General features: G+C 40.4%; 1 protein-coding gene across 1 annotated transcript in view; it reads left to right on the forward strand.

Annotated features, from left to right (window-relative positions):
* SEL1L2 (SEL1L2 ERAD E3 ligase adaptor subunit) overlaps positions 1-19,948 on the forward strand; it is a 133,619-nt gene that overhangs the window by 105,798 nt on the left and 7,873 nt on the right. Inside the window, exons 11-16 of the mRNA XM_012804109.1 lie at positions 258-326; positions 1,470-1,547; positions 6,570-6,632; positions 7,377-7,464; positions 10,218-10,366; positions 11,799-11,873. Of these exons, the coding sequence (XP_012659563.1) occupies positions 258-326; positions 1,470-1,547; positions 6,570-6,632; positions 7,377-7,464; positions 10,218-10,366; positions 11,799-11,873 (522 nt within the window). The remainder of the gene's footprint in view (positions 1-257; positions 327-1,469; positions 1,548-6,569; positions 6,633-7,376; positions 7,465-10,217; positions 10,367-11,798; positions 11,874-19,948) is intronic.

The raw sequence follows: 19,948 nt of genomic DNA on the forward strand, positions 1-19,948 counted from the left end.
TATATGTGTGTGCGTGCGTGTGAATATATATGTACACACACACACATATATATATATATATATATACACAGAGAGAATGACATGCTTCCACTCTTCAGGTTTATATTTAAAATAGCATTTGGAATAGTACCTTGAACAAAGTGGACATTTTGTAGGTATTTTTTGATGCATATTGAATGAAATAAAGTTTAGTTCAAAAAGCCACTTTGTAGGATTTATTAGTGATTGGCAATAATACTGTTCCGTTTTCTCTCCAGAAGGCATTATACTACTTCTTAAAGGCAGCAAAGGCCGGAAGTGCAAACGCCATGGCATTTATAGGAAAGGTACATGCTTCATCTCCATCAATATTCTCTTTTTCTTAAAAACTTGATAAGTTGGTGGTACCAGCTTACTGAACCTGGAGTAGGGTAATAGGACTACAGGCCTCTTTCATGGAAGCAGCTGAAGGGGACATTTGGCTATAACCTAAGGGTAGGATTCTCGAGGTGATGGTTGGAGAAGACGCTTCATACAATAGTAGCCTTTATCTGAGACACCAAAAGCAGCCTCAAAATTACACCTGGGGCCAGGTGCTGTGGCTCATACCTGTAAGGCCAGAAGTTTGAGACCAGCCTGAGCAAGAATAAGACCCTATCTTTACAAAAAAAAGTAAAAAGTGATCTGGGCATGGTGGCACATGCCTATAGTCCCAGCTACTAGAGAAGCTGAAGCAAGAGAGTTGCTTGAGCCCAGAAGTTTGAGGTTGCAGCTAAAGCTAAAACGAGGCCACTACACTCTAACTGCAACAACAGAGGAAGACTCTGTCTCAAAAAACAAAAAAGTACTCCTGACTCAGAGATCTTCCTAAGTATAGCTACAAACCTATGATCACCCCCTACCTAACACATAACAGCAGAGCCAGGCTAGGTGAGCATCAGAGACTACTCCCAGCCTGAGCTCAGTCAGGTGCTTCAAAGGAGAATCAGTCCAGGCTGGCCAGGGTCCCTCCTATGCCACCTCTGCCAGAGTTTCCCAAGGCTGCTGAGCAAGTGGGGTTCCCCCAGAGCAGCATGTTCTTCTCTCTCCTTCAAAGACCACAGGCTCCCCCTGAGTGCTGCCCTAGGCTCCCTGCAGCCCATCTGCATTAGTAACCATGGGGACAAGTGCCCTGCTTCCAGAAGTGCTACATACAATAAATTTAGATTCAAGAGACATGAGAAAACACAAGTAGGGTTGGTTTCTTTGCCCTCAGCAAGGTCATTGCAGAACGTTTGTAGTAAATTATATTCTTGGTTTTTCCTTTTCTTTTAAAGAAATCCAGGTAAAATTCAAATAACATAAAATTAACCATTTTAAAGTGTACAGTTCAGTGGCATATATTACATGCACAATGTTGTATAAGCACTAACTCTATTTAGTTTTAAAACATTTCTATCACATTCAAATTCTTTTGTTTTATTACAACCTCTTTCATTTTCACCCCCAAGATGTATTTAGAGGGGAATGCCGCCGCACCGCAAAATAATGCAACTGCCTTCAAATACTTTTCCATGGCAGCCAACAAGGTATGACCTCAACCCATCGCCATAAACATAAAAACAATCTGCATGTAGACTGGGGCTGGAGAGTTGTCTTCAAACTTCCAAGCCCAAACAAGGAGGCTGTGAGGAGTTTTGTGTCCTGGACAAGTATGTTGTCATTGAAAATAAAATATGGGGTAGGGATGGGAAGAGATATGACTTGTCTTCTTGGTAAATGAAAATGGCAGTGATAAGGGTACCCTAGCAGGGGCCGGCAGGAGGCCAGACAGACTCATCTTTCCCTGCCCCTGTGCATTAGGCTATTTAGCTTAGGAATAGTAAGTAAGGTCAGAGGAAGGAAAAACTCAGTCAATAACTCCAGGTAGTTCAAGACAAAGACATCCAAGAAATGTCTACTTTTCTCTAGTCAGATCTAACCCAAAGGCCAAATCCCCTCCTGCCCCCTGCCCCCATCCAGGCAGGAGGTTGTCAGGAAGGTGGCTAGGGCAAGGTGATTGAGAACGCGGGTTCTAGAGGCAGAATCCCTGGCTTAAATGCCATCCCTATAACCCACTATCTGTGTGACCTTGGGCAATTTACTTAAACTCTCTGAGCCTTTGTTTCCCCATCTATGAAGTAGGAATACCTACTTGCCTGATAGAGAGGTTGTTAAGATTAAAGGAATAAATATATTTGTGCCTCATATTGTCATGTACTTAAACAAGTGCCTGGCACTTAGTAAGTGCACTGTTATCTTTTGCTGTCTGGAGACAGTTATGTAGAGTGAACTTTAGAGCACATTCAATACAGGATGGAGAGCAGGCATGGCGGCTCACACCTTAATCCCAACACTCTGGGAGGCCAACATGGGTGGATCGCTTGAGCTCAGGAGTCGCTTGAGCTCAGGAGTTCAATATCAGCCTGAGCAAATGCGAGACCCTGCCTCTACTAAAAATAGGAAAAGAAAAAAAGCCAAAAACCTAGTCAGGCACTGTGCACATAACTCCAGCTACTCAGCAGGTTGAGGCAAGAGGATCACTTGAGCCCAAGAGTTTAGGTTGCTATGAGTTACAAAGCCACAGCAGGGCAGGGAGTGGGACTCTGTCTCAAAACAAACAAACAGTGATTTTTGGTCTTTTGGATATACTCCTACTAGAGGAATTACAGAACCAAATGGCAGGTCTACTTTAGATCCCTGAGTGTTCTCTAAACTTCTTTCCAAAAGGAAGGTATTAGTTTGCATTCCCACCAGCAGTGCAGAAGTGTTCCCTTTTCTCCACATTCATGCAACATCTTAGTTTGATGTAAGCACTCCAAATTGTGTAAAAGAATCAATACATTGTACCCCACAAATGCATAAATGTATTCATGATCTATGTGTATATGATTAAATAAAAGTTAAAAAAAGAAAGAAAGAAAATATTCCAAATAAATATAATAATTTGGGCCACATGATTAATTTAAAATACTAGTGATTTTTTTTTTTTTGTAATTTCCAAAAAATACTGTTTGATGGCTCCTAGATTACCAGGGAGTAATAAAAAACAAACAAAAATCCTGCTTCCTCCCGTGGAAGTCTTGCCTTTGTTCCTAGGCTCAGTGAGGCTGATATCTGTCAAATAAGACAGAGTAGATTCCTTGAATTCCTTTAATGCATGAAGCACATCCACCCAACAGCCATGGGCCCTGTATTGGCAAACAGCCTTGATAAACCTCTGCCCGCACAGCAGGAAGCCTGACAGTCACACCCTGAAACACTGGCAGTGAGGGCGTGCTCAAGTCAGGGAGTATTTTCCACTGATCTCAGTTTTTAAAAGCCCACACGCTGCTTTAGGAGCCTATTTATAAATGACTAGCACCTCGGAGCTTCTGCTATTATGGTGTAAATTACTGAGAAGGCTAGCATTCAGCTCCCCTCATAATTTGTATGAAATTATTGCTCTGCAAGGCAGTTATCTGGAGTACCATTAGATTAGGATGACAAGAAAAGCAGGACCACCACCACCACCACACCCAAGAAAAAGAGTTAACAAGGGAGATCTCTTATAATCTGCCAAATAACATGGATTTATCAGCCCAAAGGAAGAATGCCAGGAAGTTGGGTATATAAATCAATATAGCTCCAAAGCTGTCCAGGGCTATGGAACCAGCAGTGACCTGGGCCCCTTGCCTTCTAAGGCCAGGCATGGTGGCCTAGCCTTCTGGGAGGCTGAAGCATGTGGATAGCTTGAGCTCTGAGACCAGCCTGAGCAATAGTGAGACCCCCGTCCCTACTAAAAACAGAAAAACTGAGGCAAGAGGATCACTTGAGCCCAAGAGCTTGAGGTTGCTATGAACTCTGACATCACGGCACTCTGTTCAGGGCACTAGAGTGAGACTCTGTCTTAAAAAAAAGAAAGAAAAAAAAAGGAAATCAGAAATTATATTTAAGCTAATTATGCTAATTAGCATTAGGTAGACATAGCCTGAAGAATTTGTCAGATTTCTTACTCACATTCTTACTACTTCTTTTTAAAAACTGCTTCTTAAATTTGTTTTTAAGTTATACCAATACTAGGACACAGAGCCTTTATAATCTCTTTGTCTTATTTACTTAAGAACAAGGACAGTTAACCTTTGTGACATTGAGCTCATAGTGAGCCACAGTCCTCTGGTTCCCTGGCACCTCTGAGGACATCAGGCCTTTCTCCATCCATAGGGACACCATCTTCTGTCCTATGTCTCCCCAGTCCTCCATTCTAAATCCCACTCATCCCCCAAAGCAGAGCCTAAGCCTCTCTCCCTTCACAAAACCACCCACTCCTTTTTGTTTATATTAATGTAATCTCTTCTCTCTTCTGACTTTACCCTGCATTCACTTCCACTGCTGGGATTTTAGACCTTTCTACCTTGTAGCTTCTCCTGTACTGTCTAAAGTCCATGTGTCTTCAACTAGGGGAGGGTGAGCGTCCTAATCTATAGCCCAGGTTCATGAAATACCTGTCAAATAAATGACCATATGCTCCCTGGGTTCACATCAGTTAACCTAATCAAGAGCATTAAGTCCCACAGTGAAGGTTGTATATAGGCAGGCTCCAAGTTACAAACATCCAACTTACATATACTTGCACCTATGAACAGGGGTCATAGGTACCTGCTCCAATTTACATGCGAATTCAGCATAAGAACACACTTCAGAACCTAGGGACTGCCAATACTCTGAGGTATTGGCTACACACTGGTTTGGGGGTGCCTGGAAAAGGTTGTAAGTATTGGTAAACTTCACATCAAAATCTAGACATCCAGCTTTGCTTGGAAAATGGCACAAGTTGACTATACAGAGCTGCCATCCCTTGGGGCACAGGGAAGCTCGAACGGAGGAGCTGAGGCACTGCCACAGCCTTCAGACAGGGCAGGGTCTCTCCATTTGCCTCCATCTCTGCCACTCTCGCCATCACCTGGTTTACTATACTTTTTGTTATCACCTGCACAGCTCCTAAAAGTGTCTGAGTCAGCCCCTGCTGACCTAAAAGTCCTAAATAGGCACTCTGGGCCTTAAACATTTGGTGTAACTCTTAGAGGAAGAAAGTAATTTCTCCCCACTTTTCCAGCTTTTCTCCTTCCTCTCTCCCTTCTTCCTTCCCTCTTCTCGCTTCCCTCCCATTTTCTTCACCATGTGAACAAGGCTCATTAGAAGAAGATGGACTCACTAGAATTTGCCATATTCATCACATCAAGCCTACTACTCCCAAAGCAGACTGACCCAGGAGTCCTAGAACCCCAAGTAAATGTGGTCAGGAGAAAACAGGGTAGAAGATGGCAGAGTTATGTCACCAGTTTTTATGTCATTAAAAACTCTAACAATAGTGGGGCCTTTGAGAGGCATAGGCTCAGAATTTTGAATCTGTAAACAGCTTTTGAGATATGCCTTCTCTATTTATGAATTATTCCTGTGTCACTGAGGGGCACTCTGGCTGCACCCCCAGCAACTCAATTCAGGTGGTAAGAAAGACTTTAGAGCACTTTCTATCAGAACTTAAGTTTCTGAAGAAATACTATAAACCTGTAAAACAACCCAACAAATCTGCTGGATACAGGCCACATGGTCAACCGTGGCTCCTTAATCACTAGGGGGTGAAATGCATGATGGGAGATGCAAAGAGAAAGGAATTTTCTAGTTGGGGGAGGCACCTTCAAAATTCACTCTTCATCCAGGCTTGATATGCTAAATACCAACATATTTTAACATGTGCTGAACACTAACTGTGCTAAATTTCCCTTTCTTTGGAGTATTCAGAATATTAATCAGAAAAGTAAGTAGTAATTAATTTAGCATCAAGTAAAAGAAAACATTAGTCATTTATAAACAGTCAAATTTGACTAAAGAAACATATACCAGCAATACTTTTTGTCTGGATTGAAATCCATAGAGTCTCTAAAATATTATTTGACCATTTATGTCAACCTCCTTTGACCAAAGTAGGTAACAATTATCTGGATAGACATTTCACTTCTGTAACACTTCTACACATCCTTTAAACCCTGGCTCAAATACCACCAAATCTGACAACTCAATCACTTTCAGTTCTAGCCTCAACCAGGCAGCAAAGTATTCCTCTTCTAGGTGTCCACAACACTCTCAATTGATTTCTACTTTAGAATTTAGCACACTTGACATAACTTTAAGAGGTTGACCTAGCCCTTTGATATGGCTTATAGACCACTGGCCTGTGAACTCTCTGAGGCAGGGATTATGGTTTATTCATCTTTTCCCTCTCACTTTCTACCTTTCCCCTGTCTCAATTATGGAATTACCCACAAAGCAAGTCTTCAATATTAATATGTGTTGAAAGAAAGAATGGAGGAAAGATTTAAGTCCATTTCCTCTTCTCTTTTCTAGTCAGAGAGGGTTATGAAGGTACAAAAGAAAAGACTAGAGATGGTCAAACTAACCTGCCCGCTTCTTGGCTAACCTGCCTTGATTAATCTCTTACTGAGAGCATTTCAAATATTTTGAGTTATTTTGCAGTAGTTTTCCTTATCATGAATTCTTCTGGGACTTTACTTGAGTTCTTAAAACTCTTCTAGGGTAATGCAATTGGTCTTCATGGGCTTGGTCTTCTTTACTTTTATGGAAAAGGAGTTCCTGTGGTAAGTTACATAATTATATTATTTTTTTCACGTTTTTAGCAATTTATAAGGCAAAATTCATGATTATTCATTAATTTAAAGGAATTAGTCTCTAATTACCTGGTTTGCCAAACTATTATATCAGATAATAGAGAATACAATACATGGGTCATTATGAAAGTTTTGAGATACACAAAAATCAAGAAACATAAAATCTGTATGGATGGAAACAAATGAAGCCTTCCCAGCAACACCAATAAGCCAAGCAAGTTCAAACTTACACAGGAGAATCAGAAGGGACACTGTTTCTTAAAAGTGAAATAATGAAACATTAACATAGTCTGTTTCAAAACTTTTATAGTGACCCACGTAATCCAGTGACACCTTTGCTTAAGAGACATAGAACAAGCTTGTAACAAGAATAGTGTTCCTAATTATATCTCTGAAAACCCTCTAAGGATTCTATTGACAGAGAAATTTATCTTTGTTTAATCTCCGTCTTTTGAGTGACCTTCCCCCAATATCTAACAAAACCTGCTGTCAGTGTAGGAAAAGACATCACTATGGTGAAAATTAGATAATTATTTCCTAATGGAATCTCATATAATAATGAAATAAAATATATAACACTTCTGATACTATTTTAATTAGCTTAAATCACATAGGGCACTGTCTGTACTCTTTATAAAAAGTACAAGTCACTTATTACCAGAAAGTTATACACGTACATGTACCTTTGAATAATAGAGTGTAATTATTTTGCAGAATTATGCTGAAGCACTTAAATACTTTCAGAAGGCTGCAGACAAAGGGTGGCCCAATGCACAGTTCCAGTTAGGTTTCATGTACTACTGTAAGTGCTATGAATATGGCTGCTTTATTTAGAATAATATGTACCCTGTTAAGTCTGCTCATTTTTGTAACAAAAAGCAAAGGATTGGTGTGCTTGGTTAGAATAGGTGGAAACCTGCATCACTGAGGACCCTGAGGAGCCCCAAAGTATGGCCCCTTGAATGAATCTAAACTTCATAGAACAAATCCCTTTAGTAAAGTGATTTATTCTATAAAATTTAGGTTCAGTCAAAGAACACTATGTTCTTTATGTTCAGTCATACACTTAAGAAACCAGAAAGCCACAGGTTTCCTACCCCTTTAAAAAAGACTAAAACAGACACCAACTGGAGAAGGGAACAGGGAAGTATAAAGTCAGAAAGCTCATCTTTGAAACAGTTAAGTTTGAGGTGCTTGTGTTGTCCAGTGTACATACCTAGAATCAAGCATGAAACTCACAAGAAAAGTCAAGCTTGGAGAGACAGATTTGAGAGGCATCAACCTACAGGAGGTAGTTCAGCATAGATGAGGTTGCAAAGAGAGGTGAAGGTGTCTGAGAGGAAGGAGCAGCAGGCTATGATCAGAAATCTGGTGGTCCTCCATGCTATACTAAAGAATAGGCAGAGGAATACTAATCACCAAGAAGAATGAAAAGCTGTGTTTAGAGGAACAGAGAAAAGAAAAGGATCTTAAGGGAGCCACGGCAGTAGAATGTTTGAGAAAGAGTAAATGAGTGAACACCCCTGTGAAATGAATGAAAAGCCAGGTTAGAAAAAAGTAAGAAAGGCCAGGCACCATGGCTCATCCTAATACTTTGGAAGGCCAAGGCAGGTAGATTGCCTGAGCTCAAGAGTTCAAGACCAGCCTAAGCAAGAGTGAGACCCTGTCTCTACTGAAAACAGAAAAACTAACCAGGTGTAGTGGTGGGTTCCTATAGTCCCAGCTATTCTGGAGGTTAAGGCAAGAGGATCACTCAAACCCAGGAGTTTGAAGTTGCTGTGAGCTATGACACCAGGATACTCTACCCAGGGCATAGAGTGAGACTCTGTCTCAAAAAAAGAAAAAAAAAAAAAACAGTAAGAAACAACAGAGAACCCAGGAGACTTGGAAATATGGAGAATGTTGGAAAGGTCATTGGACTGGTTGGATTGGAAGCCATATGACAATAGGTTAAGGTGTGAATGGAAGGTGAGGAAGTAGATAAGTAAGCAGTGTGCTCTTCAAGGGAAGGAAAGAGATGGATGAGAGAGACCAAGAACCAAGGTGTTCTTAAGATGGCAAGAGATGTGAGCATGGTTATAATTGATGAAAGTAGATTCTGGAAAACTTTGGTAGTATTATGATCTAATTCAGCGATTCTCAACCTGTGGGTCATGACCCCTTTTTAACAATGAAAATATATTATGGCATTAGGAAGGTTGAGAACCACTGATCTAATTGGACCCACATAAGTGAAGGCTTCATTGCCTTGATAGGCTTGATTTCTCACCCTTAAAGATTGGAGGGAGGGAAGAAAGGATGGTAAAGATGCAAATATGAGGGGATGGAAAGAGAGGCAAAAAAGTACAGACAATGTGAAGTTTTTCTCCATGATCTAGTAGGTACTAAGTTGCCTTCTGAGAGCAAAGGCACAATGGCTAGGGCAGGATGTCTCAGAAAGTGAAGAAGGTTTTTAATAATCTCTGTGGGGATTGAGAGAAGGAGTAGCCAAGACAACGCCAGGAGATCTAAACACACCTGAGCATACCCATCAATCCTTCATGCCAGAGGAATAACCAGGGTTGCAGAAAATCACATCAGGGGTCAAATCTGGTTAAGAGTTCACCTGGCATGTTCCATAGTGGCCCAGCAGGAGGACCTGTTTGGCACTCTCTTGGGGGTTGAGGTTTGCCTAAGATGGCCTTGTTCTTCAAGTTCATTCCAACTTCGGACTTGGGAATCTATCAGATTCCTCAAGCTTCTAGAATAAGCATAATAGTTATGGCTAATGTATCATTTGGCCCTCTCAACATGTCAAAAGGTGTCCCATGGTTTATAAATAAGCAAACAGATCCATAACAAGATCAGACATCTTGCCCAAGATCACATAGTGGAGCCTGAATTCAAACTTGGTGATCTGCTCCCATAGCTTTCACTCTTAATTGGTAGCTACATGGCACGGCCTCTAAAGGCCATGCAATGTTGGAGCTAGAAGGAAACTTAAGGGCCATCTAGGCAGAGCCCTCTCCTTTTACAAATGAAGAGCCTAGATGCACCAAACCCACAAAAGAAAAAGATCCAAGATAAGAATCCCAGCTCTTGGGAGTCTGCTGGTTTTCGACCCCGGTGCCAAGAGCCTTTCTTTGCTGCAAGCATGAGATGAATGAGACCTGGGCTTTCTGGAGCTGGGATTTGCTAGCACCATACTCCATAGCTGTAACTAGAAGAAAACTAGATTTCTCTCCTGGTGCTGAAGGATGACAAAGATGGTGAGGTGCATCATGGTGGAGCTTCTGGTTCTCAGAGATGCCACTTGATCTCTTTTTCATTAAAAGGAGACATTTTCATGAGACTAAAGTGCTTTTTTCTGAATTGGCCAAGAATATAAATCCCTATATTCTTTCTTCTAACCAAGCTGAACACTCCCCAAAAATAGAGCAACTTGACTTTTGGTTGGCTTTTCCCATCCTATTTAAAATAGTAGGCATCACTATGACCATTACATCCATAGATTATAATGTAAATTATACTAATGTTATAACATTATATAATTAACATTATAATGTTAATTTTCAGCTGGCTCTGGTGTATGGAGGGATTATAAACTTGCCTTCAAATATTTTTACTTGGCATCTCAGAGCGGGCAACCCCTCGCCATTTATTATCTGGCTGAGATGTACGCAACAGGAACAGGAGTTTTAAGATCGTGCCGAACTGCTGTGGAGGTAAATACGGACTGTTTTTAAAGTACTTTTCGTTTATCACACAGAAGAGGTGATACTGTCATTAGATTGTTGGTGCATTTGATTTTATGGCTATTACATCTTTTCTGAACACTGACATTTGTCAGAGAGGAAAAGTAGTGATGTAGCTTAGGTTGGGAAAGAGAGAAAGAGAAATGATCCCTCCTCTTTCTTACCTGTGGCTTTTCATCAAGTTCAGAGCTCACCTCAGAATTCAGTTAAGGAGCTCTGTTTCAGCCTTCAATCAAGTCACTAGCACAATTTGGCACCAACTCTAGTGGGACCGGGAATTGCTACTTGGGGATGAAAGGCTTGAGTTAGCCTAGAAAACGTGGCCCACTTCTTCCCAGAAGCAGAGTCCTTAAGTTTTTGATGATTGGAATGACTATTGAGAAAGTGGATGCTTTCAGCCTGAGCCAGAGATGTACTTTTCAAAAGATTGCTTTTAGGATCTTAATGCCTTCATTGATTTATTAAACACATCCGCTGCACTAGTATAAATACCTCCATGTTGCAACCCAGTCCCTCTGAAACTCATTTCAAAAGCTTCCAGCTAATAATCTATCTTTAGATTTGCTCCTCGGCCAATTTCCTAATGAATTATGTATGGCTAACCTCTTTTGGTTACATAAAGGCTATTCAGCTAAGTTGACATTTGTCCCCCTAGAGCTCTGCACACCTCCCTCACAGTTATGTCACCTACACCCTTGGGCACTGTCTTCCCTTCATTCTTTCCTTTCCACATCAGTTGTGGCCTCATAACTTACCTTATTAAACAGCAGTGCCCAGAAAGTTCCTTTAAAAAGCAACAACCACCACCTAAACAAACAACAAAAAATCCAGAAGTCAATATATTCTTATTCTGCCAAATAGTCTCCAGGTCACGAAAGTTTATCATATGAATTTAAGATAAACCCAAAGAAGTTTTGCTCAAGACAAATATATAACATACACGTAATCTTTGTGACTATAAGAGGTATTAACCCATTACCTTAAATCATTTGTAAAAGCCATTCTTTAGACCTAAAATCCTTACCAGGAGCTGAAGAGTAATTTCAGTCATCATTTGCTTAAGATGAAGTATATTGGCTAACTAGTCTGCTTGATTCTTTTCCATATACAGCTTTATAAAGGTGTCTGTGAACTAGGCCACTGGGCTGAGAAATTCCTGACAGCTTACTTTGCCTATAAGGATGGTGATCTAGATTCTTCTCTTGTTCAGTATGCACTGCTTGCAGAAATGGGGTATGAAGTAGCTCAAAGCAATTCAGCATTCATTTTGGAATCTAGTAAGATAAGTTAAAATTCTCTGCGATTCCCCAATCATACATATGTATATATAACTTTCTATAGAGGCATTTTAACCCTTCCTAATGGAATGCCTGCCTTTTTGCTTGTTTTTTTGTTTGTTTAGAAAAGGCCAAAATTCTCGAGAAAGAGAAGATGTACCCAATGGCACTTCTCCTGTGGAATCGAGCTGCCATTCAAGGTATAGAACTTAGATTAAAAATAAGCACATTCCTGGTCCTTGTCTGCTCTTATTCATCTGATTTGCTTTAGCTATGTTCTGGGGCACATAGGCAGAGAAGTACAGAATATCAAGTAGGTGGCATTTCAAACTGTACTGATGGTAGGTTCAGTATCCAGTAAGAGGTCATTTCTAGGAACTGATTTTCTTCATTATTATCAAGGCCCCTGGTTCAGCAAACAATAGGAATTTTTTTATGGCTCTGTCTCAGCACCAGAACAGTTCTTAGAAACATGATGATTTTACTCAAGAAGCCAGTTTTCTTAGTCTGGCTTTAGTCATTCGTTTGCTGAGTTATTGACTGAACTAATCAAAGATGTGACTTATGTCTCAATCAGTTTATAGGAAAAATTACTTATGTATCTCATACTCCTTTGATTTCTCTTTTATGATATGTCATTAGTGACTACCACAAACTTCAGATCTTTATGACAACCATTAGCATGTAAGAATCAAGACAAAACCCAGAAAGAAATGGCCAGATCCTCACCTCTTTCCTGGAGTTCTCATGTCCTGTTTCTCAGGGTCTTATGGGTAAAGAATATAAGATATCAGTGGTGGTAAAAGCATTGGCAGGTAGCATTTGCATTACTATGTCTCTTCCTATTTTTTCTGCTAAAATTATATTATTAAAAGCAAAGCAATACTGCAAAGCTGTCACAATTGGCATTTGGATGTGTGAGAAACTCTCTTGCAATAAGAGAGCAATTTTGCTTCCAATTAAGTTTCTGAAAATCATCTATGCTAAAGCCAAACCATCCCTTTCACAGGAAGTGAACAGGATAAAAAATGATTCTGAGCTGACACTAACATGAGGCAGAGGAAAGAGTCATAGTGGTGTGTGCTCAGATCCAGCTGGGCTGATAACGCAGCAGTAAGCCATCAATGAGGTTTTAGTGAGAAATTCCCTTTCAAAAGTCCATTTTCTAAAATGCAACAAAGCAATAAAGATCATATTTGGAGAGGGGAAACACCACCAGCAATCTCTCAGCCACAGCAAATCAGCTTAATTGCAGCAAATACAAGTTTATTCCAAGCCTGGAAATAGTGTGGAAGTTTCACCAAGGAAAGGAGACATTGAAAAAAAGCATACATGAATATTAAACTGAATTCTCAAGCATAAAAAAAAAAATCAGGCAGCTAAAAATAATTATGTGTCACAAGAGAGGTCAGGAGTAAGTGTCCCTGCAGACACAGCTGCTGAGTGGCTCACTTGGGGTTAGGAAATCTAATAATGAAATTTTCCAATTAGTCCCTGGCCACGCTTCTTTTAGCAGTCACTGGATATGAGGAGGGTGGTGAACCATCAGGACTCAGTCATCACACTGTTACTGTGACAAAATGACACAGAAAACTCTCCACTGTCAAGCAATCCCTATAGAAGCCCATCAGGATGGCCACACATCCCAGTCTGCCCCCTCATTAGAGCAGAGCTGCATCCTGCCAAAAGGCAGGTCATTCACTGCCTTCCACTCCCAGGGACTTCAGGGATCTTGCCCAAGCTTGTAAAGCTTGAAAATGCAGAGACTTTTCCTATCCGTCAGGGTTATGGCCCGGAAGGAAACTCAGGAGACAAGGGAGGGAAGCTTTGGACAAAATTAGAGATAAAATAAGTTTTTCTGTGGGGTTCTCTTCTGGGTGCCATTCTTATGAGGCTTTGCTCCCAGTTTCTATACATTTTGAAGCATCTGGAAAGCAAATGCTGGTAACTAATGTTTTTGTCAGCTTAAGAATTTTATAATGTTAATTCCACTCAGAGTTAAAGATGGCTCATGGTATTTTATCTCATAGAGGTGTCTGTATTTTAATAGAAAATTCTAGAACACTAAAAGAACTTCAGTACTCAAAGGAATACATGCCAAAGGATTTTAGGCACTACACTAGGCCAAAAGGGGAGAAAATTTTAGAAGGAATTCTATATCACTTAATGTTGCACCTCAGGTCATACCACACAGGGTACTTCTTTTTTTCCCAAAAGCTAGAAGGGCTAGCCACAGCTGCAAAGGGTGTCCTAGATGAGTGTTGCCTCTTCTTTTCAGTCAACATTCTCCTAGCAAATGGAAACATGGATCCCAAGGAGAGTGTTATGGTTCATCCTTAACTGGACTTTCAAAGACTCATAGTTTAAAAAGTTACATGATGGTGGTATCTATGGTGTGCCCATAATTGGGTAGGGCACCAGCCACATACACTGAGGCTAGAGGGTTTGAACTCAGCCTGGTTCAGCTAAACAACAATGACAACTGCAACAAAAAAATACGCAGGTGTTGTGTCCAGCACTTATAGTCCGAGCTACTTGAGAGGCTGAGGTAAGAGAATCGCTTAAGCCCAGGAGTTTGAGGTTGCTGTAAGCTGTGATGCCATGGCACTCTACCAAGGGAGACATAATGAGACTCTGTCTCAAAAATAAATAAATAAATAAAAAGTCACATGACTTTTTTCTACTCAATAGATCCATGTTTGATGGAAAAGTAATAATCTAAATTACTTAATATTTGGGAAAGCATTTTTTTTTTTATTGAGACAGGGTCTCACTTTGTCACCCTTAGAAGAGTTGCACTGGTATCATAGCTCACAACAACCTCAAACTCTTGGGCTCAAGCTATTCTCTTGCCTCAGCCTTCCTAGTAGCTGGGACTACAGGCACTTGCCACATGCCCCAGTATTTTTTGTTTGTTTGTTTGTTTAGCAGGACTGGGCCAGATTCAAACCCACCAGCCCTGGAGCATGTGGCTGATGCCCTAACCACAAAACTATGGGTGCCCAGTCAGAAAATATTTTCTAAGAAGTTTTCTATCATGTCTACCCATTCATTTCACAGATATTTGTCAAGTACCATTCTAGGCTCTGGGACTAGATCAGTGATTAAGAACTTCAATGTATAATACTTGTCCTCGTGGAGTCCCTGCCCTTGTAGGGAAGAGAGGAAATAAACTAGTGCTGAGATAAACTTATAAGCAAATATGACAATAGTGATATATTGTAAGAAAATAAAACATGGAAATGAGATAGTTAACTACAAGGGTGGGAGTTGAGGAGATGCTTCAGACAAGGTACTCAAGAGAAGGCCTCAAGGAGGGAAGGGGCATTGGTGTTCAGACCTGAATGATAAGAGACCAGCCACATGAAGAGTTGGAGGAATTCAGAACCCACAAGGCAAAGGGAGTTGAGAAATCCTAATGCATGGATCTTGTATGGTGATCCTTAGGCAGGAATGAGCTTGATATGTTGAAGAAATATTAAGAGGCCAGGTATCCAGAGCAGAGGGAAAAAGTGACATGTGATGGGGCTAGTCAAGAAGGCAGAAGACAGGTTAGGCAGGACTTGTAGGTCAGGTAAGGATATTACTAGGTATTACTCCAAATGCAAAGTGAAGTCATTAGAGGATTTTACACAGGAGAATAACATGATTTGATTTCACATTTTAAAAGACCACCATGACTCTTATGTCTCCACATAAGATAGAATGGATTGAAAAGTGAAGATAAAAGAACAGTTTGAAGACTATTGTAATATTCTTGGCTAAGAGGTAGAAGCAAATGGGCTTACTAATGAATTTGAAAATGGAGGTGAAGGAAAAAGAAAAACTAGGAATAACTCCCCTAGATTTATGGCCTGGGCAGTGGTGGCACTGGTAATGAGACAGGGAAGAAACTGATTATTTTGTGTGGAGGAAAAACAGTCAAGTATTAGGAAATCTCTATTGGACATTTTAAGTTTGAAATTCAAATAGAGAAAACAAGAAGGCAATGATGAGAATTTGGGCCTCGGAGAGAGAGAGGGCTGAAGATGTAAGTTCAGAAATTGTTAAGGTAAAGATAACTGTGGAACTAGATGAGGTTGCCTAGAGAAAGAGATGAGATAGAGCAGAGTGGTGGAGAGAAGCAAGGAGTGGAGTAGAGAGAAAAGAAAAGAAGGGAAAGAAGAAAGAGAAAAAAGGTGTTAGAAACAAGCCCTTGACATTCCAACATTTCAAATGTGGGTAGATGAGGGGTCAAGCAAAAGTTTGGAAAAAAGAGGCTTCAAGATAGGAGGGAAATCAAGGGAACACAGTGCCATCGGTGCCAAGAGAAGAATATGCTTGGGCAGATGTGTCCCAGGACTCCAGTGCTGCTCAAAGGCTGGTAATATGAGGACAGAGATGTGGCCAGTGAGTTCGGTTGCATGGAGGTCACCCACCACCTTCAAAGTAGCAGTTCTATGGAAGAGGGGCAGAAGCCACGTTGGAGTGAGTCAGAGTCCACGGGAGGTGAAGCTTTGGAGACAGTGAGTGGGGAACACACTTTTCTTGAAAAGATCGAGTATAAAGAGAAACAGAGAAATGGGGCATGAGCTACAAGGAGACACTGCAGGATAAAGAGAGGGTTTATTTTTGTTCACAGATAATACCAGAGCGTGTTTGAATGGCTGATGGGATTCATCTGGAAAAGAGGGCAAAAGTGGTGAGGGAGCAGAGTAGAGCTTCAGGAGAGAAAGAAGTCTCAAAACAGGAGGGATGGAGTCTAGTTTCCCAAGAGTTAACCTACTTTCAAAAAAGTGAATTTAAAGGTTAAAATTTGTAAATTTTTGTTAAGAACACTTGTACTATACCCTGGGTATTATTCTCTAATGAACACAACTAGCATTGAGTGTTATACTTCGTATTTCATAAAGTATATTTAATTCTGACTCTGAGACTCTAAATGGATTTTTTTCTTTTTTGATATTCGGGTATTCATATATATATACACATACACATACATATACATATATATATGTATATATATACACATACACACCCCCTACTTGTGTATATGTATGTATACACACCTTACATTATATATATGTGTGTATATGTGTGTGTGTGTATAGGCTTTCATTGGGTGTTTTTTTTTTTTTTTTTTGAATGGTAACTGTGTACATTGATGCACTTTGGGGGTACAGTGTGGTGTTTTCATAGAAAATCCAAGACACTTCCATCAAACTGGTTATTGGGTGTTTTTTAAAGGATGAAATAAGATCATTAGGTTGACTTCCTGGGAGCTACACATGACTTATTTGAGTTTTGACTCTTCTTTTTCTAATATTTCTATTAGGCAATGCATTTGCTAGAGTAAAAATTGGAGATTACCACTACTACGGCTACGGGACTAAGAAAGACTATCAAACAGCAGCCACACATTACAGCATTGCAGCTGACAAATATCACAGCGCACAAGCCATGTTCAATCTGGCCTATATGTATGAGCATGGCTTGGGTATTGCAAAGGTAATCACATTGGTGATAATTCAAACCTAGTAAGGACAGCTGTGTGGGAAGGAAAATTTATAAATGTTTTGAATTCCATAGATGCCATCAAATGTAGAGGAAGGAAAGAAAGGACTGGACATTCCTTGAGGCACTCTCATGTGTCAACACATACAACGTCCTGCTTATCTATACGATAGATACTATATTTTCTCCATTTATGCCAAGGACATAACTAATAAGTAGAAGAGACCTAGTCTAGGCCAATTTGCTTCATAAGTTTCTGCTTTTCCTTGGGGCCCTCCTTCCCTTCCCCTCTACCTTTAGACTTTTTTCCATCAAAATTTCCATTGACTCTCAAGCTCTCAGTAAGGAGAAAGTGGAGAGAGACTGCAGCTGGACACCAAGGTGGCATTAATCCAGAAATGTCTTCTGAAGCACTCACTATGGACATGACAGAGGGCTGGGCACTCTCAAAAGGCTCAAGAATACGTGTCTCCATTCTTCAGACACTACAATCAATTTGAGGAAGGAGGCATATTCATTTGGAAAGACAGCTAGCACTTCAAGGTGGTATTCAGTAAATCTCTTAGTGAATGTAATTAAGGCAGAGGTGGCATCAGGGTCTGACAGAGTGATAAAGGTGTATTAAATATCAATAATGATATTAACAACAACAGCCAGGCTAAGTGTGTTACATATGCTCTGTCATTGAAATCACACAACCACTCAATGAGACGGGGAACTGCAGTGCAGACAGGGTAAGTCTTTTGGCCAAGCTTGCAGAGCTCATCAGTAGTGGAGTCAGAATTTGAATCCAGGCCTGTCTGACCCACTGTTTGAGGGTGAAGTGTAGGCCCTCCAAGGAGTCATTCTTAGTGCTCAAGCATGTGTTTCTCTTCAGTGTTTATATTCCCGGCTGCATTTCTAGAGCCAAATAATGTGGGAATTATCAGCTTTTATGGTCTCTCTTTATTCCAGTTGTACAAGTAATTGAGAATTACTGGTAGACAACTTCCTGTCTGAGACTGCTAAAGGTGCACACTGCAACTGAAGGATCTTTGTTCAGCTGATCCCTGCCATCCCAGCCTCCATGGCAACCTGTCTTTTGGCTGATCACTTTTTCTATTTTTCATTAGGCCAGGCTACCTAAGCAGGGGAAAGAATGTCAAATCCAAATCCAGCCCCGTTTTCCCCATTCCTAGCAAGTGCAAGCTTCCTGCCATTCATAAAATCTGGAGAAGAATGGAACTAAATTGGATGATTCTTGGGATGTTATTTGGCCACCTCCAGCACCCCACCTCTCATTGACTTCAGTAAAACAGAACTAAAAGATTACCTGCCCTGCCCCAGGCTTTGAGAATAAAATGAATACACTTTTTTGAAAGGGCTTTGAATTCAAACAGTGTGTGGAATAAATATTATTTAGACCTGAAGGGAATTTGAGCCACTGCTAAGTAAGTCTTCAATAAGATTAAAGCTTTTATTCATTATTCCACCTGAAAAACATAACATGAGGGGAGCATTATCTATGGAGAGGATAAAAGTGACCACACTCCTATGTTAAATTTAAGTTAGCTCCCCTACTCCATGTTATTTCAGAGGACTTAGTCCCCCTGACAGTGTCTCCTCACCACAGAATGGCCATTTTGCCTGGAGCCCCTGAGGGTGGGAAGGAGTGTCCTCTCCAGACACACAGCCTGCCTGTGACCAGCTGGCTGAAATGTCAGAGGGTTTGTATTTTCTTTTTGGAGTCACCACTAATCTCTCTCCTAGACACTTTATTTATAATGTCAAATAGTAACTGTCAAAACACCCTTGATATGTTCAAAAAAAGACTTTGAAGTTTCTCTCTGCTTATTTTTCTGTTCTTTTCTGCTAGAGTTCCTATTATATATCATGGGTAGTTGATTTAATCAGTCTCTGAAACACAAGTATATTTTTTTCCTACAGAAATGCTCTCCATTTTAAAAAGCAGGCTGCCATTAATCTCAGATGTGGATATGAGAATTTTAGATTGAGCTGATGAGGGATACTGGATCTTTGTTTTTATTAGTTTCTTTTGGTTAGCTATTAGAAAAATAATAACCTAGGACCCAGGGGACAAAGTTTACTAATTTTGCCATCTCACAATCAAATTAACAAGGAGATATCACTTTTTCTATTTTTTAAAATGAATATCCTGATATTAAAAGCTTGAAGCTTGTTCCATGAAAGCAAAGTGGTTAGGAGGATAGGCCTTGCTGGTGCTGAAGTTATCAAGCAATTAAGCATTGCTTTAGCAAGGCAATTTGCAATCATCTTTAATAGTCAATCCTCATGGAAACAGGTGAGACAGAGGAGTATAATATCATTATCAGGGTTTCTCTAAAAATCAAAGAAGGCAGGGGGGAATCATGTTGTATAAACCCTGAATTTAAGACCCTCTGGGGAAAAACATGAGGTCCAGGGTGGCGCTTGTGGCTCAAGGAGTAGGGTGCCAGCCCCATATACCAGAGGTGATGGATTCAAACCCAGCCCCACCCCAAAACTGCAAAAAAAAAAAAATTGAGGTCTAAAATCAAATCTTGGTAGATCAGTGTGAAAATATGGGTCATTGTTTCTATCATCTGTCTTTAAGAAAGGAAGTTGGGACTAGGGTGATGTCAGTGAATTATCCTAATAGTTTCTTTGGGAAGCATCTTAGCCAATGAGCTCCTTGAATTAAACCAGTGCCAAGACTGACTGTATCATTGTCTGAGAACCCCAGGTAAAACCCAAGGAAGCATTGGGAGAGGACCTGAACTGGTTTAAAATACTGTATAAACAC

Source organism: Otolemur garnettii, unplaced genomic scaffold (genome assembly GCF_000181295.1).
Source record: "Otolemur garnettii isolate 467f Iridium unplaced genomic scaffold, OtoGar3 scaffold00025, whole genome shotgun sequence".
In the NCBI taxonomy this organism is placed as follows: Eukaryota; Metazoa; Chordata; class Mammalia; order Primates; family Galagidae; genus Otolemur; species Otolemur garnettii.